Source organism: Momordica charantia, assembly GCF_013281855.1.
Source record: "Momordica charantia cultivar OHB3-1 chromosome 10 unlocalized genomic scaffold, Mcharantia_2.0 BLBB01000010.1, whole genome shotgun sequence".
Classification (NCBI taxonomy): domain Eukaryota; kingdom Viridiplantae; phylum Streptophyta; class Magnoliopsida; order Cucurbitales; family Cucurbitaceae; genus Momordica; species Momordica charantia.
The window spans coordinates 513,709-541,154 of NW_028275158.1; the positions used below are offsets into that span (position 1 = coordinate 513,709).

General features: G+C 37.2%; 6 protein-coding genes across 7 annotated transcripts; 4 read left to right on the forward strand and 2 right to left on the reverse strand.

The window, feature by feature from the left end:
• Positions 1-454: 454 nt before the first annotated feature.
• On the reverse strand, positions 455-5,986 carry GLA1 (Folylpolyglutamate synthetase family protein). 2 transcript variants are annotated; one of them, XM_022285376.2, is made up of 10 exons: positions 5,566-5,986; positions 5,080-5,177; positions 4,829-4,979; positions 4,423-4,485; positions 4,158-4,319; positions 2,746-2,928; positions 2,560-2,659; positions 2,350-2,481; positions 1,642-1,773; positions 455-938 (listed from the first exon to the last, which is right to left on the reverse strand). In XM_022285376.2, the coding sequence occupies exons 1-10, from the start codon at positions 5,860-5,862 to the stop codon at positions 610-612; spliced, it is 1,647 nt and encodes a 548-aa protein (XP_022141068.1). In that variant the 5' UTR covers positions 5,863-5,986; the 3' UTR covers positions 455-609. The 2 variants fall into 2 exon arrangements, with proteins under 2 accessions (XP_022141068.1, XP_022141069.1); XM_022285377.2 differs by lacking the exons at positions 4,829-4,979; positions 5,080-5,177.
• A 935-nt stretch (positions 5,987-6,921) lies between these two features.
• Positions 6,922-10,145, forward strand: LOC111011687 (uncharacterized). Its single transcript, XM_022285547.2, has 4 exons — positions 6,922-7,078; positions 7,495-8,203; positions 8,417-9,458; positions 9,732-10,145. The coding sequence occupies exons 2-4, from the start codon at positions 7,591-7,593 to the stop codon at positions 9,916-9,918; spliced, it is 1,842 nt and encodes a 613-aa protein (XP_022141239.1). The 5' UTR covers positions 6,922-7,078; positions 7,495-7,590; the 3' UTR covers positions 9,919-10,145.
• A 484-nt stretch (positions 10,146-10,629) lies between these two features.
• LOC111011447 (arabinogalactan protein 41) lies at positions 10,630-12,222 on the forward strand. Its single transcript, XM_022285199.2, has 2 exons — positions 10,630-11,693; positions 11,932-12,222. The coding sequence occupies exons 1-2, from the start codon at positions 11,570-11,572 to the stop codon at positions 12,003-12,005; spliced, it is 198 nt and encodes a 65-aa protein (XP_022140891.1). The 5' UTR covers positions 10,630-11,569; the 3' UTR covers positions 12,006-12,222.
• A 697-nt stretch (positions 12,223-12,919) lies between these two features.
• Positions 12,920-17,232, forward strand: LOC111011606 (cation/H(+) antiporter 3-like). Its single transcript, XM_022285450.2, has 3 exons — positions 12,920-14,702; positions 14,791-15,807; positions 16,061-17,232. The coding sequence occupies exons 1-3, from the start codon at positions 14,430-14,432 to the stop codon at positions 17,204-17,206; spliced, it is 2,436 nt and encodes an 811-aa protein (XP_022141142.1). The 5' UTR covers positions 12,920-14,429; the 3' UTR covers positions 17,207-17,232.
• Positions 17,233-18,356: 1,124 nt separating this feature from the next.
• LOC111011605 (cation/H(+) antiporter 3-like) lies at positions 18,357-21,721 on the reverse strand. The gene is made up of 3 exons (XM_022285449.2): positions 21,473-21,721; positions 19,887-20,891; positions 18,357-19,602 (listed from the first exon to the last, which is right to left on the reverse strand). The coding sequence occupies exons 1-3, from the start codon at positions 21,704-21,706 to the stop codon at positions 18,487-18,489; spliced, it is 2,355 nt and encodes a 784-aa protein (XP_022141141.2). The 5' UTR covers positions 21,707-21,721; the 3' UTR covers positions 18,357-18,486.
• A 1,731-nt stretch (positions 21,722-23,452) lies between these two features.
• LOC111011670 (cation/H(+) antiporter 3-like) lies at positions 23,453-26,357 on the forward strand. The gene is made up of 3 exons (XM_022285526.2): positions 23,453-23,754; positions 23,955-24,962; positions 25,102-26,357. The coding sequence occupies exons 1-3, from the start codon at positions 23,494-23,496 to the stop codon at positions 26,215-26,217; spliced, it is 2,385 nt and encodes a 794-aa protein (XP_022141218.2). The 5' UTR covers positions 23,453-23,493; the 3' UTR covers positions 26,218-26,357.
• The last annotated feature ends 1,089 nt before the right edge of the window (positions 26,358-27,446 follow it).

The window sequence follows — 27,446 nt, forward strand, 5'->3', positions numbered from 1 at the left end:
AGAAGCATTAAAGAAAAGGGGAAATTGAAGAAGTTTTTTATAAACTTAGAAAAGGTGAAGGATAATGACTACCCATGAGACCTCTCTTTTTCAGTCTGCTCTTTATGGTTCACTAAATGGCTCTGCACACAGCAATTGGAATGTATCAATATAGTCTTCAGAATAGCTTATAAAGTTCTGCAAACATATGGTAACTAAACAACATCATTAAAACTACGTGAATTTGGAAAGCTAAGACTGGTAATCTGGTTCATATCTTCCCTTTGAAGATTCCTGAAGCCCTGCTCGAATCCCCTCTCGAGTCGAGGAATCCTAGTTGTTTTTTTTGGTTTAGGGTTGGTTCGAGTTCGATGATCGCTACTTCCCGAGTTTTTTTGTTTTACTCTTGTTTTAGAAAACACGCTGAAAAAAATTCTTACCCTTCAAAAGGTATGTTTCCCTATAAGTCATGGAATTTGACCATAAATGGAACCAAATTTTATTACTTTTCTGTGCCATTAAGTTTACACCTCATTGAATTTATGGGAAACATTCTACCACAATGATTTTTAGACTCGGGAACTTTGCTTGAAAGTACATCCAAATGAAGTGCTTTCATATGTAACTACTTCAAGAATGGAGAGAAGATAACACCATTGAAACAGCATGCAGCGACCCAGTTACTACGGTAAGACCTGCTCGCCCTTCCGTTCTCTGCTTGAGAATCTCAGCAGCAATTTTCATGGCATGTAATAACGAGGTCTCGGTAGTTAATATCGGTCTGCTTTCGAGTTTGCTTGTGGAGGAGACCAGTGCATCTTTAGTTTCTAGAGAAATTGGGATCCCCAATTCATTGGCTGCTTGGATCCAGCAGTCTCTTAGAATGGCAGCTGAAGTTGTCCTTGATTTGCCTCCACCAATATTAGCTTCAGTCAAGATAATGGACTCCAATTTTCCACCTGCAAGTTCAGTAACTGCCGACTGTCAGCATTTCATAGCTATACATCTCACACATTAGAGAAGGCAGACGGGAACTCAGATTGTTATGTTTTCGTCGAGATATCCCAGATTCAAATTGAATCTCTACAGAAAGTGATTATTACGTTTAAATCACCAAGCAGTAAGACAATGAAGAAAGAGCAGAAACATTTGACATTCTCAATTTGAAAGAATAGGAAACGTATAATTTGATAAAAGAGGTTAAGAAGACAACTCTGTTTTCTGCTTTTGTTTTTATAAAGTATGTTGGATGACATTTTTTTGCTTTTAGTTTTCTGTTTTCCAACAATACTTTGGAAATCTAAACTAGTATTAAGAACAAAAAAAAAAACTAATTTCAAAAACCTATTTTCTGTTTTCTACTCTTGAACACAGCGTTTCTCTTACTATTTCTCTTTACACATTCTTTCACTGATCTATCTTGATCATACTATCTCTAAGTTAAGCTCTTTTTATAACCTTAGCTAATCTACCTCTGCACACATTTTAAAATGATCCAAAAGTAACATAGTTATCAAACAAACCCTATATAATCCAAAAGTTTCATGACTATTGAAGATTTTACAATCAAGCAATATTCTTCGAGGTGAATGGAGAGAAGAAATCTGTCCTCTGTAGGTCAAAGAAAATCTGGGACGAAATCTTTGAAGGGGAAGGCTATACCTTGAAGAAATTCTCTGGCAAAACCAACGTGATCCTTATCGCTAGCCATTGCAACCACGAGAGCCAACCGTGCCTCCGGAAAAGTCATCTGAATGGTGTCCACTAATGCTTTGGCAGAGTCTTTGGTGTGGGCTGAGAAAACATTCAAGAAACCACTCAGAAAGGGTGTCAAAATGCATGTAAGGTATGAGACCAACTTCTAAACCAGAGCAACACAACATAAACTTCCCTATATATCAGCCGACACAGGTTGAAATTTTATCGGCTAAACCCATTTGATCAACACCAAAAAGACCTTGAACATTCTGGAGTTTTTTGAGCAATTAGCAATCCATGAATTTGAAACATGTACCGGTAACATCTACAAGAGTACCCATGATTCAAACATCAAATTACCAAAAGTCTCAAGTACAGTAGGGTAGAGGAGACATGGCACAAGCACAATGCTCACGTCCAAGGGTTGGCTCAGTAGTCAAGAGGCAAGTTAAAATACTATAGTAACCATCTATCTACGAATTTCTTGACAATTAAATGTTCCTAACCAAACGTTGTAGGCTCCAATAATTGTCTTGTGACTGGTCACGATGCACATAAGCTAGCTCGATGTTCATGGTATTTAAAATTATATATAAAATAAAAAAGGAAAAAAAAAACCCTCATCTCCCAACAAACCAAATTTGACTGTAATAAACAGAAATATGAATGCACCTCCATCCAGCAATATTGTTGCTCCAGGTAGTCCAAGAACCCCAGCCTCCTTTGCTGATAAGAAATGGCTCCTACCGACCAAGAATGTTTGCTCTAGTCCAGTCTTAATTGAGGAATCCGAAATTCTCCAACCTGAATTATTTATTAGAATAGTTTATTCTCTAAATGAAGGTACAGATATCAAATAAAATATCAAAAATGATATTATACCTAAATTGCGGAGAGTGAGAATAGCACAAGTTGCAGTTGCTGCGTTCTGAAGTTGATGACGTCCAAGCATGCGGAGGTTGACATCCAATAACTCAATGAACTGCATTGGCAAAAAGATTTAGGAATTATTGATAGAAGTTCAAGGAGTGAAATTTAAATTTATTTGGTAGAATACATGAGCCATACTTCATTGTCTATTTGAATTACTATGTCGCAGCATTGGCAAAGTCTTCCATCAAGCAGGCTTACACCTTTTATAGTACTTCTATGTCCAGGATATGAGGCAGATATTACATACGAAGACATGGATAATGCTTTATCGTGAAGAATGCACTCAATACTTGGAAGGAAAGGACCACCCAATATAGTCTGAAATCAAATGCAAGGAGCATGGAATAAATTTCAGAAGAGAAATCAGATAAAATGAGAAGGACAATATTATCAGAATAGGTGTTGGAGAATTAGTACACATGAGTTCAATAATGGACTCCTCTTCAACTCTCTCTCTCTCTCTCACACAAACACAGAAATACATACATTTAGGTTAACAGCTTCAGGTGAGAAAACTCCATGCCCCTGGAGGCCAAATACCAGAGAATGGGCTTTGGATGTCTCTGAGAACTTTTCATACAGGTTGTTTGCTTACAGCAATAAATCAATTTGATAACGTCCACATGGCAATTCAGTTTTGTTATGCTCAAAGTTCACAGGAGAATTAATATGAATAATAGAGTACAGCAAGAAGATGTTTGGTGTACAAAATAGAGTGAAACAATGTAGATCAAGTTTTTCCATTGTTATTTCCTAAGAGTTTACGGGGATAGACTTTAGGAAGTTAAATCAGTATTCAATAGGTCCTTCATCAGTAGGAGATTATTCAGGTCAATAGGTTAATAATCCTTCTATCAAGGAATGATCTTGTGGTCAAATAAGTGCCAATGTAAATAGTAAATGGCTTAGAGGGAATAAGTTCAAACCATGGTAGCCACATACGTAAGATATTTCCTATGAGTTACCTTGACAACTAAATGTAGTAGGATTAGGTGGTTGTCCCATAAAATTATTCGAGGTACGCCACAAGTTGGTTCGGACACTCACTGATATATATATATATATATAATATCTTACTATCAAAGAAACCCTCCTCAGCTATTTTAAGGGAGATTTTGAAAGTTAGAAATAGGATTTATGTTTTTGATGATATACGTGGAGAGAGATAGGAGAGTTTTGAGGCATCTTAGTTGTACTGTATCTCTTCTGGTCTTTCAACAAAAACAAATCTTTTAAACAATTATGATGAGCCTTTTTTTGTGATATGCTTACTCTTAAGTAAGTTCAGGCTAACTTAAAGTCCCCTCTTCTCTTCTCTTCTCTTCTTCTTCTTCTTTTTTTTCGAGTATTCTCACGAGACAACTGCCTAACCCTACCTACTACATTTGGTTACCAAAAAACTCAAAGGATATTTAATCCTGGATTGGTATTGTAAATCATGTAAAGTCATTAGAAAAGAGAAAACTTAACTAATGCATGGATAATGGATATCAAATGCTGAACAAGTCAATCAACACCAAAATTATACATCAAAAAAACAACCTAACCGGACAACCGTGTTTAATTATTCCAGCCTTTGCCATTGCAATGCTCTCCAAAGAGCCACCTAGGGCAGCCATGTGTTCCTCTCCAATTGAAGTTATGACTGCAGCAGCAAGTCTAGAGCTGCAAATTATGTTTGTTGCATCTCGTGCACCACCAAGTCCAGCCTGTTTCAGTTAAAATTAGAACAGATCGTTAATGGCCTTGAAAGCTTGTTCTAGAGAGAAAAAAATACTTGCCAAACAAAAAATAGTCAACAAGAAAGTGAACCTCAATGACTGCAACATCAACATTCTCTTGTGCAAAGAGTGAGAATGCCATAGCAGTAAGGACCTGGAGAATTTCATCAGCTCGTCTAAAAGATCAAAGAAAATATTAATGACTGCATAGGTCCAACAAACTTTTAAACGGCCCAGAAAGGTTTAGCATTGACTGGAACAATTTATGCCTTCCCACATGAAATCAAGCCCAAAAGGATGCAGGGTATCAAACATGTACGAAGTTCAAATCTTGAACGAAATAAAAGATCATGAGACAGACAAATTTACCAACCGAAAACATAGACCTGAAATATCCTTTTGCTTAATCACACCACGTAGAATCAGAAGCAGCATATAAGCCATTTGGGTTCTTAGAGATTTTTCCAATCACTACAACAGACTGCATGAATTAGTACCTCGAAATGACTAATACGCCCATTTTCAAATTCAACTGACTGGTCAAGAAACTCTTTGTTCCTTTTGAAAAGAGAGTTTAGTGCCTTCCCAGAGACCATCTCTCCAGATCTTCCGAGTGAAATACGTTCCCTTATAGTTTCAATATGAGGACTGCACATAAAAAATGCACAAACGCAAAGTTATGCCTTCCTAAATCACTACCAAGTAAGGGTATGCATAAAATCTGATAAATCTTCCAACAAGGCTGTACCTAGTATAACAGCCAACAGAGTATCCCTCTGCTCGTAAAATGTTAGACAGGAAGGCAGCAGTCGACCCTTTTCCCTTGGTTCCCGCAATGTGAATGGCCTATAATTCTTCTACCATTAGTCACTAAGAGCTAAATAGTTAATATGGTTAAGAACCTGAATAAATGATTAATTTACATACTTGAACTTAAATTTTTAGGTTGAGTGGTGATTTAACGTGTACCAGAGTATAGAGTGATACTCTTGAGTTTGAACCCTTGTATAATGTCATTTTCTTCCACTAATTTCCAATTCCACTGGGGAAAGTGTTAATCAATAAAGGTTTAAATTTACTGTGACCACAGGCTAAGCTTCTAAGTCAAGGGGTGATTTAACAAATAAATTCAAGTCTAATTAAACTCCTTGGACTGGAGAGGAAGTGGGTTAGTCCTAAACAGCAAGATTTAGTTAAGACTAGGAAAAGTAAAAGTTCATGGTAATGAGGCAACCTTAAACTTGGATTGTGGATTACCCAGCCGCTCCATCAGTCTTCTCATCCTTCCGAGATCGAACCCATCATCAGAATCCGTCCCGGCGCCTCTGGGCACACCCAACTTCTCGTAGTTCTTCAAGGAATCCAAGTATTCCATGAATTCCGTTAGCTCTAGATCTTCTGAGTGGGTGGCAAAGCATTGTTTAGACCCTATTCTGCAACTGATAGAAGGCCCTTCACCCACCAAAAAATTTAGGAGAAGCCCTCCGAGAATTTGTGGGCGATAACGGCGATGATATTTGAAGACATTCATTCTGAAATCATAGAATATTTTTTTTCTTGGGGAAAAACTAGTAGGCAGTGCGAAGTACGAGCTGGAAGAGTGGCCAACACTAACAGAGCGAAACTTGCGACAATCCTCGGCTATAAAAATTGTTGAATTTTAAAACTTTCTAGTTTCTATCTTGTTTAGATACGATGATGAATTCAAATGAATATGATTAATTTTTTTAAAAATAAAAAATAAAAAATACTAATAAAAGTTTTCTTTTTTTAGTTAATTAATACAAATTTTTTAGTTTTAATATAAAACTAAAATACGAAAATAAGTAATTTATTATAAAATTGATTGCTTTGGTAAAAAAAAATCAAATTACGTACCCAACATATTGTACTAAAAGAAAATCAAATTACGTAAGATTTCAAATAAATATAATATTAAATTACATCCTTAAGATTTGACTTTACATTATTTTTACCCACCAAAAGTTCACTTATTTTCTTCTCTGTATTCGTATGAATTTAATAGTTGTATGATGGAATATTTCATATGATAATAGGTGTTTAATAAACAAGGCTATGTTAAGGATTATTTTATCATATGTTTTTACTTTACCTTAGATATTAGTATCCAACAAAATAGAAAACTAATTACTTATAAATACGTTTTTGCAGTGATAAAAACACAGTTACAATTCACTTATTTATGTTATAATACTTTTGTAATTTATAATAATTTTTAATTATTCATTGCTAAATATTTAAGTTGACTGATAATAAATTGTTATGACATAATATTCAATAGAAATTTAAAGAAAGAAAAAATCATTTAAATCGACAGAGTTTAGATTCCTCCTCCAAATTTATATAAAAAGAAAACTTTCAGTTTTATTTTTTTATAATATTTTTTTTTCAACTAAATTTCTCTAATTTCATGAGTATTATGACAACAAATTTTAAAACTCACAAAAAATATATATATAAATATCTTTTAAAAAGTGTATATATAATTTTTTTTTTTTTTTTTTTTTGGAAAACGAGCAGATTTCCGAAATGAAAAAATTTGGGTCAAAATGACAATTCCCCAATATTTTATGTACATTGTTTATATTATTTTAGCCTTTTGATCCGGAAACGGACACACTTTTCTTCTTCTCGAAGCATGGCACTGGCGATCACTGTAGATTCCTGATCGGTGTCGAAACTCTTCCAACACTTGGGGCAATTACACCCATTTCCAACATTTCATCGTACGCTTCTCTGTCTTTGCGCATTTCATTATAATTTCATTTTGTTATATTCTGTTTGGCTCTCGAGGAAACGACGTAAAATCGAAAAAGAAAGGGAAAAAAAAAGTCTTTCTATAACCTGGGAACTGGTTAAAATACACCCAATTTTGTTAATAGAGAGGTTAACCTCATACAAGTACATTGAAACCCTGGAACTCAAAGTTTTAGTAATTTTGGAAGTGGGGTTGTTTGGTTTTCTGAAACTTTTGTTTGTTGCGGAGGAAACACAGAGAATCCAGACAAAAGACTATTCTTTTGGGGCCTTATGTCTTTTGATCTTTATCTTTTCTTCTGTTACTTCAGGATTAGACTACTTTCGGCTTCTTAGCTTCTGTTTTTCATTATGGGTTTGATCTATTTTTTGTATTTCAACTCAGGTTTGCAATTGGAAATGGTTCTCGTAGCTTAAAAACTTGGCGGTGCGGTGTTATTTGTTTCAGAGTTGACTCATTTTTAGTGCTTTGGATGTGAAGATGGACTTGCGGGAAGTGAGACATAAAGTAGAACAAAGCGATATATGTAGATGCAGTGAACTGAAATTGAGGTGTGAAAGAGCTGAAGAAAAATGTGAAGAGTTAGAAATGGAGGTTCAGGTAAGGAAGATTGAGTGCGAATTACTTCAGGATCAAATGAAGAAATTGAAGTCAGAAAAGTTAGCAATTGAAGAAGAGCTGAAAGTTTGGATGGGTAAGGGTTATGAACCTGGACAGCGGGTCGGTTGGGATAAAAATGGAAAGAAGATTCATTTTGAGGATGAAAAGAAAGAAGGATTTGTGAATTTAATTGATAAGAATGAAGTGGAAGATGAGGTTGTTCAACTAGTAATTGAGAATAATGTTTTGGCATGTGAGAAGAAGGCTGCTGAAAGTGAGGCTGAGCTGTGGAAAGATAAGTTCAAAAAATTGGAGATTCAGATCCGGAAGTTGGATGGAAGTTTCATTCTGAAAGGTGATGAGCCAGTGGCAGTGCTTTCTGGGGGCTTTGAAGGGGGAACCAGATCGCCATTGAGTCCCGAAGCTCGTGTTCCGGTTGGTGTGGCGTCTACTCCTTATTCCCTTAGTAAAGGAATTGGAGACTTGCAAGCAGGTACTATTTTCTAAGACAACCGCCTGATAATATAATATATGTGAGATATGATAGTAGTATATTTAATATCAGACCTTAACCTATCACATGAACAGTTATTTTAAATGTGTTTCACACAATAAAATTTCATGTTACTTGTTACCTGATCGGTTTAGGTTAATTGCTGTCTGACTTTTTTCTCCTTTTGTTCGTGTGGATATGCTCTAATGACAGGAACACCCCCAAACGGCTCACCATACAATCATACTGTTTCTCTTGGGAAAGGAATGAAATTCCATCGTATAGAATCTTATTTCAAGCATGGAAATCGATTTAGAAGACAGTTGGATTTCGAAGAAGAGAACCCCAGTCAGAAGATGGCACCATTAACTCCTGCTGTTTCTAGACCTGTACATGGCATCATTAACATAGATGATAGTGATGATGAACCAATTATTGCCAAATTGCCCTCTCCTTATTCTCAGAAAAAGAGTGAGGTCTGTGCTTCAGCAGCTCAAGCTTTAAGTGGGTGTAGATCCTTTGGTTCCGAGGAGAAAATTGGCAATGGCAACAGAAAAAATGCAGAAAATATGGAAGCGTTTAGCGATGATTTTACATTTAGTTCAACTCCCAAAAGGAAACGGGCTTCTAATATTATAACTAGCGACACTGAAACTGATGATGACGATAATGTTCCAATCTGCAAATTGAAGGGAATGCCTCTTCAGAAAACCAACCGTACACAAGGAAATTCAGAATTGAATAATGGCCCTGATACTGCTTCTACTCCTGCATGTGACAAAGTTGCGATTAGTGCAACTCCTGCAAGGAGGCGTTTGGTGCCACTAAGAAATTGCTACGAGAAAGGCAGTGGAAAGAAGAACTCTTCAAGTCAGATCATTGAGAGTAAGAATAGGATGGAGGATGTTGGAGATGGATTGGAAGATGTTGGGTCGGAGCTAGAGACCGAGGGTGAAAGCTTGGATGGATTTATTGTTGATAGGTCCGATGTTTCGGACGTTGGAAGTGCTTCCCAGTCAGAAGACTTATCAAATGGCAGTGAAGAATATGATGAGATAATATGTAAGCTAGGGAGGAGAAGAAAAGAGTTGAAATGGGAGTATGAGGCTGATATGCTTGCAGCTTTTGGTAAGGATCCTGAATTGTGTATGAAGTCTGTATGCGCTCTTTATCGACAGCAAACCCCCGAGGAAAAAGTTAGTAAAGAGACGCTCTTTTTTAACAAGAGAGGATTCAGCAAGTTTGATGCGATCAAGTATGACTTCCAACCAAATGCATATGATTGCTTTTTCTCTTGGCAACTTTTTTCTTTTTGTCATTTTGATTTTGGGCCATTGGTACTGTCTTCTTGCTCTTCAACAAAAATTTTTCCCGAAACACCCCTAGGATCTATATCTAAGAAGTTGGACACTGCAAAAAAGGGTGGTGTTGCATTCATTATTGGGAAGTTTGAACCTATGAGAAGTGAGTTGATACCAAAATAGATTTCTTGATGGACTCTGCTGACTCACTTAAATGTCTATTACAGGGGCACCAGGTTGGCTGAGTTTCTCACCGATGGCGATCCGCAAGGTGATCTCAACAAATCTGTTAAAGAATTGGAGGAGTATGACCCAAAGGCCATCGACCTCTGCAGAAAGCTAGCAACACATTACTCTAAGCAGTTGTTTGAGATTTATGGCAAAAAAGAAGACCCTTTCTTTTTACCTGCATGATATGAACTCATGGATTCCACTGCCAAAATGCACACTCAATGTAAGACTCGACACTCTCTGCTTGAAGAAACTCCAAAAAAAGGGTACCCCCCCAACAAAGAAAAACTTATTGACATGATTACTCTCTAAAAGAAAAGCTATAATGATGTAGGATAGTTGGTTGACATGTAACCTCTGGATCTCATTGTAAATTTTGTGTGTATATGATAATTATATATTTCTAGCTAGGATCTATGTTGGATATTCTGCACCGGTTATGGTAATTTGGTTACAGAAAAATGAGGACCTGTTTTGGAACTGCTTTTACAATAGTTTCCTATTTTCTATAACAAAAATGCGCCGAGGGCCGAGAATGACATGTTTTTCAAAACAAATTAGTTTATTTACAAAATCTCATAAATATTTATAAGCACAATTCTGAATAATAATTTTGAAACGTAAATGGAAAACTGTTTCTGAAATAGTTTTCAAACAAGCCCTCAATTTTCCTGTCTCAAGACAGACATTTTGGTTTATTTCTCAAAGCTAAGATTGAAGTTCACTGTGAAACAATCACCATGAAATGATCAATTTGGCCATGAATGATAAATTGAGTAGTCTTTACATACCTTGGTTCAAACTATAGTTATCAATTGCAAGTTGATTCAACTACACTCATAATAAATAAATAAATAAATATATATATATATATATATATAAACTTAGAAAAGAAAATCTTAGTCGAACAACAATGATTGTGGTTGGTAGTTATTATGAAGCTTGCCCATGTGATGACAGGATGGTTCAACAAACAGTTTTGGGTTAAATATGATATATTGGTTTCTTTCTATAAAAAGGTAGGAATTTTTGTATAAAGCTCTGTGTACCAATCAATCACAACATAAAGCTCCGATGAACTGGCATTAAGAATTTATTCTACATGGCGAAAGGAACAACAGACTGTAGTGTAGGACCCCAAGGTGAAAGTCCTCGTTAAGCTCGAGTTAGGAATTTTAGTTCTATGCAAATTAATAGTTTAATCTATATTTAGGATTCGTAAAAGTTCATATGCTGTACAAAATGTGGGTTTAGCCAGAGTTTGTATAACTTAGCCCTAATGTAAACTTATGGTTGGATAACAAACTCAAATAGCAAATTAGCAAAGTTGTTAACTTTGAGTTTGAAGAGTAGAATTCCAAATTATAGCAGATAAGTAAAAGGGTAATCCTGTAGCATCCTGATTTAGTGTAATACAATCATACACAACCCTAAGATTGCTGTAAAGGGGATTGGTCAGCCAAAAATAGGAGAACGGAGGAGAAGAACCTTGCCAGCAAATGATTTGGCTTCCCAGGTAAGCAGAGAGAGACTAAGAAATAAGCCAAGAATCTGCTTACAGTCTGTCTTTTGATAAAGTGAATTACATCACAGGTCCAGCAGAGCAAAAGCATAGAAAAGAAGGAATCTAGAGAGAGAGAAAGAATGAAGAATCACATGGGTTTGCGTGGATTCCCAAAACTTGCGGTTGAAACCCAAACACTATTAAACCCATCTCCTCCATCCCCACCCTCAGTAACTGCCTTCAATCTTCTTCTTCTCTCTCTAGGTTCCTTTGAGAGAGAGGAGGAATTGGATTGGATAAACGCAGAGAGAGACAGAAAAACACAGAGAGATGGCTGTTTCCAGGGCTTGTTTTGGCATCTACGCTGGGATTATTGCTATCCTTTTTGTCATTATTTTGCCTGTATCTCGAGCAGAACATTCCTCTTCTCCAGCTCCGGCTCCCTCTAGCGATGGTTAGTTGTTAGTTCCCTTTTCTTCTCTGGTTTTTTCTCTTTGTTTCTTGAGAAATTTGCTGGGAAAGAAAAAGACAGGAAGTCCAAAAATGGGCAGCATCAATCCAATTGAATCTCCTTAAATTGGAAATGGGTTTTTGGAAAGTTGGCTCCTTGTTTGAATGAAAGCAAAAACTAGAAACCTTGCTATTAATGGTGCAGCATTCCAGAATAACATTTGCCATTTATTATGTTGCAGGAACCACAATAGACCAAGGGATTGCATACATTCTAATGCTGCTGGCTTTAGTGCTCACTTATATCATCCATTGATGAAGCTTTGAAAGTACCAAAAGAGAGAAGATGAATCAACAGCATTAAATTCCAATCGTGTGTTGCATTTTCAAGTGTGTGAGATGAAAGGAGGAAGGTGTGGTGTCTCAAATGGGTCTTTCCATTGCCATTTTTTTTAGATTGGCAGTAGAAAGTCTGTTGTATTATATATTTATCATTTTTTTTTCCTTGAATGATCATTATTTTCATTTGTGTATTCTTTGTCTCCAAAATGTCCCCCAACCCCAGAAAAATTGTTTTATGAATCTTATATATACGCATACTTGAAAATGTGATAGAAACGCTTAAATATTTAGAAGTGAAAAAAGCAATTCAAAGGTGAAATTTTGGATTTCTTTAATGAATAATATTAAAATATGAGAAATGAAAATTAACATTTTTCTCACACTAAAAGGAAATTTAAAAGGAGAAACTAGAGAGTTACCACGCCTATTTTGATTTCTTGCTCTAAATCAGTAAATCTGATATGAAAAAAGATTCGAGAAACATGAAATAAATAAGCATACATCAACATGTCAAAACAAGCATAACTCAACATATGTTAAAATAAGCAGAGGTTGTGAGTTCGATATCCACCGATACTGTTGTAAAAAAATATATACATTTCTAATATGAAAAAAGATTCAAGAAACATGAAATAAAGAAGCATACATCAACATGTCAAAGCAAGTATAACTCAAAACAAGTAGAGGTTGTGAGTTCGATCACTCCACTAATACTGTTGTACCAAAAAAAGAAGCATACATTACCATGCTAACAAATAGTGAAAAGATGTTCAAATATATGTGACACGTATGAATTGTTCAGATATATGTGACACGTATGAATTGTTCGAAAAAAAAAAAGGTATTCTAGAATTGTGGATGTATGTGATTGTAAGTCAAAAGAAAAGTTTTAAAATAATTGATAGAAGCTCTATACTTGAGAAAAAAAAGTAGATGAACCTTCCTCTTTCTCTGGGAGAACTTTTACTTTAGAAATCTCCCCATTGAACATGTCTAAATTTTACCAAGTCAATTTTGAATTATGTGACATTTGACTTAAAAATAAAATCCAGTATTTCGATGGCCTTTCATGGAAGTTTCTTCGTCTTCTTGATTCTTCTCCTCCAAAACCCACCTCAACTACGCTGTCTTATTCCCCACTTCTCACCCCATTTCCATAAATTAGTCTCCTTTTCGGTTCATAATTTCGAAATTCTTCCTCTAATCTGAAGGGTACTGGGATTCTTTCTTTCTTTTTTCTTTCTTAATCTTGGTTCGTCTTCTTGTTGAATGTTGATTGCAATTTTGGTGTTGTGACGGATGGGTGCCCTTCATTTCTTGCGAAATTCGAAGAACTTGTTCGTCAGTAGGTCAATTTGTCTTCTTCTTGCGGATCGAGGGGGGTTGTGGGTCTGCTTCAAAAGAGAGAAGAAATAGAAATCTGAATGGAGTTTCTTGGTTCTGAATGGATCTATAATTTTGGGTATTGGTCGGTGTTTTATAATTTTGATTGGATTTTGGAGAAATGGAGGTGTCGTCTTCTGCTAAAACAACAACCCAAGTGGCGAGGAAGAGATTATAATTTTGGGTACAATCTCGAAATTGCTGGATGTTGAAGGTCTCCATAACCTGTTCGACGAATTGATTCAGAGAGCTATTTATAATCTTTTAGCTTTTTCTCGTAAACAAATGTCACTTCATCCTTCAAACTCCTGATTCGTAATTTATCTAAGAACCTTCTAAAAATATTTTCTAAATGTTGGAGACTAAATGTCTTTATTGATACGAGACATGGATAACTAGGTTACCTCTCTGAGAATGTGAACAAAAGTTCAATGTCAGGTAGAAGAGAGGGAGATCTATATAGTATAGTATATATTTAAGTAATAAAGATAGATACGAGACTATTTGAGTGAAATGAAAAATTAACATAGTCATGTTGAACAATATCAAACCTCGAGATTTGGATTGTACTGATATTACCTCGTAGGTAGGAAAGAAGAAAAGAACCAGACAGAGAGACACAACATCGATCATGTGACATATAGTTCAGACACAGCAACCTGCCCCAACAGATTTAAACATTTCCATGCGAAAAACAAACTACCAAACAAAGGGAATAAACACAAGTCCATTTTTATCACTTTTGAGTTGTTCAATTCCCATCTCTTAAATTTAGGCTTAAAAAGAGACCCTCTTCTTACAGCTACATTATTATTATTAAAGGCAACAAAACAAAATAGGCATTGTTACAGGTGGAATCTAACAAACTCATGACGAAGAAAAGACCTGAAGAATTTGAAAAAGAAGAAAAGAAGAGAAAAAACCCAACACAATTTTCTGAGATTCATTCCTGATGATCTTCTTCTTCTTGTTCTGTTAAGTTGATGGTGTTGAGGTTTGTGTGTGGAGAGACGACATGTCGTCGTTGGAACTAAAATCAATGGAATCAACTCTTATTTCACCAACATTATTCTCAGATGGGTTAAATACTTCGGTTGAAATATGTTTACATTTTCCACCTAACGTAAACTCTGGAGGTTTGTGGATACAACACGATGATGCTAGATGGTGGCTCAAAAGTACGTTGCCTCTTTTGGAGCTTCAGTTGGCGCTCTACTTCTTAATACTCGCAATTCTGCGTTTTCTTCTCAAGCCTTTCAGAATTCCCAAGTTATCCATTCAAATTTTGGTGAGTACTGTTATTTTCAAATTTTGGCCTAGATTTATTACTAATAAGGCAAACTTCTTGTCTTTTGTATATGTGAAAATTGAAACAGACTGGGCTGCTATTTGGGTATTCATGGAACGAGCAGTGGGACGAGGAAAAACACAAACTTTTTTCGATTCAAAGTGAAGAGATCCTGGGGATGTTAGCCTATTTCGGGTACATGCTTTTCTTGTTCATATCAGCAGTGAAAATGGACGTGAGAATGATCGCAACCACAAGAAGAAAAGCACTAATAATAGGAATTCCTACCCTATTCGTGCCTTTGATTTTAGGCATGATTGTTGGAAAGCAAGTGGTGCAGGACGATGGGTTGACAGACATTCAGAAAGGGGAGGTCCCTCTCATGGCTGCCACCTACAGCATGATCTCATTTCCAGTGGTGGCTTCCCTCTTAAGCGAGCTGAAGATTGTGAGCTCAGAACTTGGGCGTTTGGGCCTCTCCACAGCCTTAATTTGCGACTTACTCAGCCAGTTCCTCATCACAATGGGCAACCAAATAAGAGTCCATACAAACAAACAAACAATGGGCTATGTTTCTTCAGCTGTAGTGCTTCTCCAATATTATCTGTTGCTTTGTTTTGCGTTTAGGCCAGCAGTTCTCTGGATAATCAAGCATACGCCTGAAGGGAAGCCAGTGAGCCGAAGTAGGATTCAGGGTGCTGTTTTTTTTGTGATTCTTTCGACTGCTCTATCAACTTTAGTGCCTCAGCCAGCAGTTATTGGGCCCTACGTGTTGGGGCTGGCAATTCCAGCAGATGGGGGTGCTTTTTCTGTCTCGCTGGTGGAGAAGCTCGATAGCTTTGCTTCTGATTTCTTCTTGCCAATCTTTGTGTTTGCTTCTGGTTTGCATGTGGATCTGTCCTCGATATCCGTTGCAGTTGGGGCTTCTTTTACAAGATTGAACATACTTCTCGCCCTTTCCACATTTGCAGCCCAAGTAATGAGTTGCTTTGTATCTTCATTGTATTGCAAGTTGCCTTTGAAGCAGTCCTTGGCGCTATCCCTTATGTTGGCCTGCAAAGGAGCTACGGAATTGTTCTTCTTCACCCTACTTATGGAATTCAAAGTATATATCTTCTCTGCCCCTTTCTCTTTCTTTTTAAATTTTGGAGTTAAACTTGTTGATGCACGAATTTGGATCTGGTCTTTTACATTGATGGCTCCCGAGAACACCCGCGCACACAAGAAATCAGAGAGAGAGAGTTGACTGGGCCTGGATGGTTCGACTAATGTCGCTCGCCTAATTTCAGTTGATGTGAGCTTTGTAGGATAGTTTCACCCATAACATACTGGATGACTTGTGCATCTCTTTCTTGCAGCACATCACTGATGGGGTTCTGGCATGGTTAATTGTATTCCTATTAGTCATCACAACCTTTGTACCGATGGCAGTGAAATGGCTGTACGACCCATCAAGGAAATTCTCAAGCTGTGACAGCAGGAACAGAAATATCATGCACTTGTACACCAACTCTGAGCTTCGAATCCTCGCCTGCCTTCACCAAAAAGAAAACATCTTCGGCCTCCTCCATCTACTCAACCTCTCGTGTCCAACGTCGCAAAATCCGATCGCCGTTTACGTGATCCACCTCATCGAGCTCGTCGGCCGCACCACCCCCATCTTCATTTCCCATAGAATCAAAGACCACAAGGCCTTCAAAGATGAATCCTTCTCGGAGAACATCCTCCTCTCCTTTGACTCCTTCGAAAAACAAAACAATGGCACAGTTTACGTGGAGTGCTTCACAGCAATCTCACCCCACAAGTTCATGCACAATGACATATGCAAGTTGGCGCTTGACAAGATCACATCTCTCATAATTTTGCCTTTCCACCGCACGTGGACGGCGGGTGGCCTTGTGGACCAAGATGACAACGCAATAAGGGCTGTGAATTGTAGTGTTGTTGAGAAAGCGCCTTGTTCAGTGGGGATTTTTGCTGATAAAGGGCATTTAGGCACCAAAATGGCAGCCGATACTGCTACTTGTAAGCATGGTACTGATGTGACGTGTAGATATTCAGTTTGTGTGATTTTTTTAGGAGGGAGTGATGATAGGGAGGCAATTTCATTCGCCAAACGCTTGGCAAAGGACTCGAGGATTGAGCTGATGGTGCTCAAAATTATTGGTTCTCTTGTGGAAGATGGGTCCAGTAACAACAATTGGGACAAAATGCTTGATTCTGAGGCTCTAAGCGACTTCAAAACCAACAGTTTTGGGGATGGAAGAGTGAGGTATATGGAGGAAGTGTGTGAAGAGGGTCCTCAAACGGCATTGAAACTTAGAGAAATAGTGAAAATGTTTGATATTATGATAGTAGGGAGAAGGAATGGGTTGGAATCACCTCAAACTTCGGGCCTTACTGAATGGAATGAGTTTACAGAACTTGGGGTTCTTGGAGACTTGATTGTATCACTTGATATAAACAATAAAGCTTCTGTATTAGTAATACAACAAAAAAGATGATTAAATATACCTTCTCTTAGATTATCTAAAAACAGTTGGCCGATCACATCGGATTCTTCATAATTAGACAATAATTACCAAATTATACCCTCAACAGAATAATCTCTGGTCATACAATTCATTGTGTAAGAAGCTCTCCAGTAATCTCAATATATACAACAAAATAGTTTATGCTCACATGCGCACAGAACTAAATAGTCTCAAAGACCTCTCTTTTATCTAGGTATATTATAAAAACACATTTATATAACATACGATTATCACTTATCCCCTGTTTGGTATCCCAGATTTTGAGGGACGGATTTTTAATGAATTCCGTTGTTTGGCACTACATGATTTTGACGGAATCCAGTTTTTATGTAAAAAAAATACTGGATCAAAATGGTCGGATTTTGATGGATTTCATAGAATTTCAAAGTAAATTACATATTTAACCTTGTCATATTTTAATTTCTAAATAATAAATTTATATTAAAAGCCCAAATCAAGAAAAATTTTTATTTTACCGCAAACATCCAAGCAAAGAAAATTAATTTATTTCATTTCAAATCATTCTCCTTCCAAACAAGATAAGGAATTTCAAATCATTTATTGGATTTCAAATCACGGAATTTAAAATCATTTCTTAAACTTTCCACTCGCCAAACCCTGAGGGTTAGGTTAATAATATGGTGAAACCACGTACCCTCAACTTCATAAACTATTATGAAATTAATTCTGTACCCAATAATTTCCCTTATAGATGTTGGATTGGGGCTAGAAAATTTGTGGAGAAGCTGGAACTGAGCATGATTGAGACTGCGTGATTGTAGGGAGTGAAGGCTAGGAGTTTGGGTTGGAGCCATTGGTGTTAGAATTTCAGGTGGGATCACTTCTCATGGTCTGGCATTCAATGTGGATCATCATTTGAGGTATTAATTTAAGCATATTGTACTGGAGGAGCAGTTGATTTCTTGTTTTGTTAAGTTATTTGGTTATAGTAGAACTCATGTGGAGCTGAATCCTACTGTTGAATTAGATTTTGGGGCTAAGGTTGAGAGTTTGAAATGACTTGTAACAGAATGAATAAATGCACAAAACTAAGAAGCTGAAAATTCCCTTAATTCATTTATAAGATGTTCACTAAAAGTTAAGACAAACTGCAAAAATGTTGATCATAAACAAGAGTATTGTTCTTTTACTTTGTGCCTTGTCCACTGACAAGGAAATTAAACTATCTGTATGTATTCTTGCAAAAAGATAATTGAACTACATACACATCTTGATGTCTAGTGAATTAACTACTTCTGCTGTTGTATTACCAACACTGAAGTTCTTGTGTTGTTATCTAATGAAGCAATCAAATCTCCAAGAACTCCAAGCTCTGGAAACTCATTCCACTCACTAAGCCCAGCAGTCTGAGGAGATTCCAACCCATCTCTTCTCCCTACTATCATAAGATCAAACTCATTCACAATTTTTCTAAGTGTCAGTGCTGTTTGAGGCCCATCATCACACACTTCCTCAAAATACCTCACTCCCCCATTCCCCAAACAGTTCATTTTGAAATCCTTTAGAACCTCAGAATCAAGCATGTTCTCCCATTTGCTACTCGACCCATCTTCCATAGGAGACCCAAGTTTCAGCACAGTGAGCTCAATTGTGGGCTCCTTTGCCATGCGTTTGGCAAAAGAAATTGCCTCCCTGTCATCACTCCCTCCCAAATATATCAAGCAAACTGAATATCTAAATTGTGTGCCAGAAGAAGCCATAGAAGCAACGCTCCCTAAATGCCCTTTGTCAGCAAAAATTGCCACTGAACAATCCGCCTTCTGGAGCACACTGCAGTTCAAATTCCTCAACATGTTGTCCTCTTGGTCTATAAGGCCATCCGCCGTCCATGTCCTGTGAAAGGGCAGAATTATAAGAGACGTGACCTTGTCAAGCGCCAATTTGCAGATGTCATTGGTCATGAACTTGTGGGGTGTGATTACTGTGAAGCATTCAGCATAGACAGAGCCTGCAGAGTTGTCCTTCTCAAAGTGGTCAAAGGAGAGAGTGACATTTTCTGAGTAGGTTTGGTCGGAAATGGCATTGTTTTCCTGTCTATGGGAAATGAAGATGGGGGTGGTGCGGCCGACAAGCTCAATGAGGTGAAGGGCGTAAACAGCAAGCGGATTTTGCGGCGTTGGACATGAGAGATTGAGGAGATGGATGAGGCCATAGATGTGTTCGTTTTTGTGAATGCAGGGAAGGACTCGCAATTCTGAGTTGGGGCTTAAATGCATGATGTTTCTGTTCTGATAGCCATCATGTGTCCTTTTGGGGTCCGTGAGCCACTTCACTGTCAGTGGCACAAAGGTTGCAACTATTAATAAGAACACTATGAACCATGCCAGAATCCCTCGGTTAATAACCTGCAAGTGGGATCAAAGAAAAAAATGAGAAGTGATTTTAACCTGACAAGGAAAAAAGGGTTAAATCATATATTCGGTTGTTTGAACTTTTCAGAGTTGTATCTGCTAGTTTGTGCACTTTAAAAACTCTTAATAGATGACTAAATTTTCATAGTTGCATCTCTATTTACTCTTTGTACTTTAAAAAGTTCTTAATAAGTCTACGCGGTTAATTATGATCAATTTTAACAATTGTGCGACATGTTAACTATATTATTCAAGAATTCATCTCGAAACCTGCTTACCTCATATTGAGTGATGATTGAGCAGAAGGCCAATTCAAAAACACCTTTGCAGCTGAGAATGAGGGACAGCACGAAGGAATCTCTCAAGGGCAACTTGCAACACAAAGAACAAAGGAAGCAACACACCAGTTTGACTCCATAAGTGACAAGTGAAAGAACAATGTTAACTCTTGCATCAGCAGCTCCAAGGACAATGAATATCTTGGAAATATCCACCTGTAGAGAACATGTTATGACAAACAATGGCAGAAAGAAATCCGAAACAAAGCACTCCAGCTTCTCCACCAGTGAGAATCCCAATTGTGTAGCTCCATCAGGGATGGCCAGCCCCAAAAGATAAGGCCCAAAAATTGCTGGCTGCCCCAAAAGAGCAGAAGCAACAGCAGAAATCAGAACAAACAGAAAAATGCCGTGAGTAGTGCCACGGCTCACTGGCTTCCCCTCAGGCGTCTGTTTCAAAAGCCAAAGCACTGATGGCCTCAACACAAAAAGTATGAGGCAAATTTGAACCATAATTCCTGCCTTGCTAAAATAGCCGAGTGTAATGCTGGTTCTGGAGATTCTGATTTGGTTTGCAGTCCCCATAACAAATTGGCTGAATAGGTCAGCAATCAATGCTGAGGACATCCCCAAACGGCCAAGTTCTGTGCTCACCAACTTCAGCTCGCTCAGCAGAGAAGCAATCACTGGGAACGAGATAAAACTATGGATGCTAACCATTAGAGGGACTGTATTTTTCTCTGCGGAACTTAAGCCATCTTGGAAATAAGATCCAACGAAAAGACCACAAATTACAGGCACGAACACTGAAGGGATTCCGATTATCCAGGCCTTTCTTCCTGTTTTCATGGTCCTTCTCACGTCCATTTTCACTGCTGTTATGAACAAAAATAGCATGTAGCCGAAGCACGCTAACAGCCCTATGATCTCTTCACTGTTAATCCTAAAAAATTCCAATTTTTTGTTGTTCAATTGGCCCCATGAACAACCAAATACCAGACCAGTCTGCCAAAATATCAAAAGTTAGTATTTTTTCATCGTATTCACTCACATCAATAGTTATATCACAGGAAAATTAAAACTTGCCTCTTTTTGTCTACAAAGTGTATGTGATTACAAAGTTTATGATGATGATTGAGTTGACAAAAATTACAAGAAATAACCCATTTCTAAACAACCTCAAAAAATTAGTTTCTTTCACAAAATTGATGATTACATATATAAATTGGACCTTAAACATGTTTTTCAATAGATAAATTATACATGAACTTATTTATATTTGTATTCATGTTTCTTTTTCCATTATGATTATAAGGTGAGAATTCAAACTTTCGTAAGAAAGATTTACTAATATGTTCTAACCGTTGAGCTGAACTCATGTTCGTGTGCATTCATGCATTACTTGACAATGTAACTCAATCTGATTCAATTTTTTCACCATAGTGAGAAGAAACACAATTGATATAAACCCAGAAAGGAATGTGGCTATCTCTAAAACATGCATGAGGGGCAGGCAAAGGAATTAAGGAAGAACCAAACAATACAGAAACAGAACTAACATGGATTGGAATTTGGTGTGTACGTACAATAATTTGAGAGGAAATCTTGGAGACCCCAAAAGGCTTGAGGAGAAGATGAATAATTGACATGAGGAGAAAGAACAAGAAGAGCTGCAGCTCCAAGAGAGGCAATGAATTATTGAGCCACCATTGAGGGCGAGAGAACTTTCCCCAAATACCGTCAGAGCTAACCCGCCAAGGTTGAACAAAAAGACAAATCTTGCTACTACTCCTAACATCATGTACGGTTGAGTTTGTCATTGTCAAGTCTAAATGGAACTGTGTGTCCTTTTCTAGAGACAAAGACATGACAGGACAAGACAAGACAAACACAGGTACTAAAAAGTGTGAGGTGTGTGTTTCTTTATATTCATGTCTCATTGTTAGGAGTTGGTTGAATAAGTGGTTTCCTTTAAACAAAACAATGCTCTAAAGAGAGTAAAACAAAACCCATGTAACCAGAGGTAGTTTAATATGTTTTCTTTTTAGTTGCTGATTATATGCCTAAATTGGACACATTAATTGAATTAACAATCTGAAGATGGTTGGGTTTATTTTCTTTGTTTGGGAGTTCGTTATTCATCCAAATCTACAAACTCTGGTGTGTCACTCACACAAATTCTCAATAATGGAAGGATGAGAGTCAAACCTCCTTTTTCCTTTCATTATTATTAATTTGTTTTTAGAAAACATATAATACAATTCATTCAAAAAATAGGTGAAAAACATAGACGATATAGTAAAAGTTAAAGTGGAAGCATTCTAATTTAGGTAGAAAATAGAAATGTCATAATTACAAAAAGATATCGATTTAAACGACTAAAAGGAGACTACTATTTATTATCGTCTTATAAATGAGAGCGGCAATGAAAAGACCATTTTTTTCTTTCCAGCCATAAGAATCAAATGACAGAACCAAAACCATTACATTATATGCACCAATTGGGATTTACATGGAGGGATGGTACCTGGCTTCATATTTGTTAAATTTTAAGTTTAGATTGTGTCTAAGAAATTTTAAAAAATGTTTAATAAATTTTAAACTTTCAATTTTGTGTTTAATAAATTCTCTAATGTCGTGCCAAACTTTCAATTTTGCCTAATATTAGTTCCTAAACAGTCTGATGGCTCCCTAACATTTTTTAAAACAATGAGGGATTACTAATTACTATGATCGTTAATCATTTTTTCCTTTTTTTGGTAATGAGTTATCGTTATCACCAAACATGAGCCTTGCTCGATGGTAATTTAACATATTTTATCTGATTAAGAGATCATGAGTTCGAATTTGAAAGAGTAAAGACTATTCTCAATGCTTTCCGAAAAAAAAAGACTATTCTCAATACGAGTTCTCTTGTTTCATCCTCATTCACACGCTTCGACCTTAAGAGAAATAATAGATGTCAATTACCGTTGTGCTGCTCTCATGTAATTGTTCATTGTTGTGTGATATATGTCAATTAATAATTAATTTTTTTAAACGAAATTCATAATCACTCTTAATCAATAAATATTATAATGGTCAATAAGTGATAACTCTCAATCTCATTATTGGTTACCATCAATCAATTATTACTATAATTGTGCCAAATTAATTAATCACAGCTCGCTGGTTTAAAACTCTAAACCTCTAGACGTTCGAATTTGAACTAAGAAAAAATGCTAGAATTGTCAGCCATGGACTAATTCCACGATTTTTGTTAACAATGAATATATTAATTAACAGAATCCTGTAGATTTGGATGAATAACGAACTCCCAAACAAGGAGAAATAAATGCAACCATCTTCACTTCATATTTTGATTCTTAATCATCCAAAAGAGAGAAAAAAAAAAAAAAAGGAACCATTTAGCTACCTTTGGTTACATGTGTTTTGTTTGACTCTCTTTTCCGCGCTGTTTTGTTTAAAGGAAACCACTTATCCAACCAATTCCTAACGATGAGACATGAATGAATATAAAGAAACACAAACCCGACACTTTTTAGTACTTGTAATTTCCTGTTCTTCTCTTGCTTTCTTGTGGCTGCCTCTGTTTTTTTGTCTGGAAATGGAAAAAGAGATGACGTTCAATTCAGACTTGAGGATCACAAACTCAACCGTAGATATTATTCCCACTACCATTTGTCTGTTAATGCCACCTCGGGTTGGCTCTAATGGCATTTGGGGAAACTCCTCTACCTCTGAATGGTGGCTCAACAATTCATTGCCTCTCTTGGAGTTGCAGCTCTTCTTCTTCTTTCTCCTAATGTCTATTATTCATCTTCTCTTCAAGCCCTTTGGGGTCCCCAAGATTTCCTCTCAGATTATTGTAAGCACACCAAAATCTTCTTCTTTTTGGGTTGATATTAATTGTTTAGAAATGGGTTATTTCTAGTAATCGCATACACTTTGTAAACTAGAAGGCAAGTTTTGATTTTTCACTGTGTTTATATCTTTTCCTGTGATATTACTATTCGTGTGAGTGAATAAGATGAGCAGAACAGAGACTAACTTTTTATATTTTGGCAGGCTGGTTTGGTAGTTGGTTGTTCATGGGGTCCATTGGACGACACAAAATTCAGACTTTTTAGGATTAACAGTGAAGAGATCCTGGGGCTGTTATCCTACTTCGGCTACATGCTATTTTTGTTCATAACAGCAGCGAAGATGGACGTGAGAATGATCTTGAAGACAGGAAGAAAAGCCTGGATAATCGGAATCCCTTCAACGTTAATTCCTATAATTTGTGGTTTTTGGGTTGGATCTTATTTCCTGGATGGTTTAAGTCCCGCAGAGAAAAATAGAGTCCCTGTAATTGTTAGCATCCAGAGTTTTATCTCATTCCCAGTGATTGCTTCTCTTCTGAGCGAGCTGAAGATGGTGAGCACAGAACTTGGGCGTTTGGGGCTGTCCTCAGCGTTGATTGCTGACCTATTAGGCCAATTTGTTATGGCGACTGCAAACCAAATCAGAATCTCCAGAAGCAACATTACACTTGGCTATTTTAACAAGGCAGGAATTATGGTTCAATTTTGCCTCATAATTTTTGTGCTGAGGCCATCAGTGCTTTGGATTTTGAAACAGACCCCTGAGGGGAAGCCAGTGAGCCGTGCCACTACTCACGGTGTCTTTATTTTGGTTCTACTTTCTGCTGTTTCTTCTGCTCTTTTGGGGCAGCCAGCAGTTTTTGGGCCTTATCTTTTGGGGCTGGCCATCCCAGATGGAGCTTCTGGATTGGGGTTCTCCCTGGTGGAGAAAATGGAGTGCTTTGTTTCAGACTTCTTTATGCCATTGTTTGTCATAACATGTTCTCTACAGGCCGATGTTTCCAAGATGTTCCTTGTCTTTGCAGCTGCTGCTTTTGCAAGAATTAACATAATTATTACACTTGTCACTTATGGAGTCAAACTGGTGTGTTGCTTCCTTTGTTCTTTGTATTGCAAGTTGCCCTTGAGAGATTGCTTCGTCCTGTCCCTCATTCTTAGCTGCAAAGGTGTGGTTGAGTTGGGCTTCTACTTAGTCACCCATCAATACAAGGTCCGATTTGTTTCATTTTGGTCTCTTAACGTTTAAAAAGCAACCATTTTGGTTGGTTTATGACTTTCAAAATGTAAAATGCTTGTTTTAGTGATCAGATTAACCATCTTTTTCCTTGTTTCTTTGATCCCATTTGCAGATTATCAACCACGGGATTCTGGCATGGTTCATACTGTTCTTATTAACAATTGCAACCTTTGTGCCACTGACAGTGAAATGGCTCACAGACCCCAAAAGGACACACAGTAGCCATCAGAACAGAAACATCATGCATTTAAGCCCCAACTCAGAATTGCGGATCCTTCCCTGCATACACAAAAACGAACACATCTATGGCCTCATCCATCTCCTCAATCTCTCATGTCCAACGCCGCAAAACCCGCTCGCCGTTTACGCCCTTCACCTCATCGAGCTCGTCGGCCGCACCACCCCCATCTTCATTTCCCATAGACAGGAAAACAAGGCCATTGCCGACCAACCCTACTCAGAAAATGTCACTCTCTCCTTTGACCACTTTGAGAAGGACAACTCTGCAGGCTCTGTCTATGCTGAATGCTTCACAGTAATCACACCCCACAAGTTCATGACCAATGACATCTGCAAATTGGCGCTTGACAAGGTCACGTCTCTTATAATTCTGCCCTTCCACAGGACATGGACGGCGGATGGCCTTATAGACCAAGAGGACAACATGTTGAGGAATTTGAACTGCAGTGTGCTCCAGAAGGCGGATTGTTCAGTGGCAATTTTTGCTGACAAAGGGCATTTAGGGAGCATTGCTTCTATGGCTTCTTCTGGCACACAATTTAGATATTCAGTTTGTTTGATATATTTGGGAGGGAGTGATGACAGGGAGGCAATTTCTTTTGCCAAACGCATGGCAAAGGAGCCCACAATTGAGCTCACTGTGCTGAAACTTGGGTCTCCTATGGAAGATGGGTCGAGTAGCAAATGGGAGAACATGCTTGATTCTGAGGTTCTAAAGGATTTCAAAATGAACTGTTTGGGGAATGGGGGAGTGAGGTATTTTGAGGAAGTGTGTGATGATGGGCCTCAAACAGCACTGACACTTAGAAAAATTGTGAATGAGTTTGATCTTATGATAGTAGGGAGAAGAGATGGGTTGGAATCTCCTCAGACTGCTGGGCTTAGTGAGTGGAATGAGTTTCCAGAGCTTGGAGTTCTTGGAGATTTGATTGCTTCACTTGATAACAACACAAGAACTTCTGTGTTGGTAATACAACAGCAGAAGTAATTAATTAATTAATTCACTAGACATATCAAGATGTGCATATACTTTAATTATGTATCTTTTTGAAGAGTATATGTAGAACAATACTCTTGTTTATCATCAACTTTAATTTTTTGCAGTTTGTTTGTCTCTGATAAATGAAAATGAAGGGAATTTTCAGCTTCTTAGATTGGTGCATTTATTCATTCATTTCTTGTAAGCAAAGACTAATAATTATTTAGTCAAATTAATATGTGTTGAGTTGGTAAAGAAACAAAGTCCCACGTTGACTAGGGAAGAACATGATCCATGGTAGATGAGGACAATTATCTTCATTGATATGATACTTTTTGGGTGAAATTAAAAGTAAAGCCGTGAGAGTTATGTCCAAAGCGAACAATGTGATACCATGGTGAAGATACTTGGGGTAAAAGGGGGACCGTTGTCCTTAACAAACACCAATATTTTGACACTATCTAAACTACTTGCAACAGTTTAATCAACACAAACAGAGAATACGAAATATGAAAGAAAAGCGAACGTCAGAGTTTATACTAGTTCACCTCAAGTTCGGGATTTCATCTAGTCTTCTGCAATATGCAGGTTCTAATAACAAATCTATCTTAAAGATAGTAACATATCCTCCAATATCAATTCAAGAAGAAGTGTGACAATCGTGCATAGGGGTGTATGAATAAACGGACACTGTGCTATAGCAATGAGAGAGGTAATCCTAAGACTATTGCAAGTATATAGTCATGAACCAACATGAGTTTAGATTAATTGGTTAAAGCATATATCTCAACTTAAACATCGTAGGTTCGAATCCTCACCCTACAACTCGACAAGTTGGTAAGAACGGTTCATAAATTTGTTAGACGCCCTGTTTAAAATTTAAAACTTAATAATAAATTGATATAATTATCTCAAAAGGTTTATGGGTGTTAAATAATATTTCTCAAGTATGGGAAAGAAGCCTCTAGAAACTACTAGGTTAAGTGGTTTGCCAAATCTTGCTCAAATAGCCTCTTTAGAGATAGAAATCTCTAGAAGCCACTAGGATAAGTAAGCTTGTTCAAAGAGTTTTATTGGAGAATTGAAGAAACTAGAAGCTATTAGAGTGCAATATGTGGCCACTAGATTATCACCTATCCAAGGTTAGTATGTGGCATAATTATAGATAGAATTTTGCTTAATGAGCAAGTATGAATGGGCTATAAATAGGAGCGGACCCATACTTGGCAAACTATCCC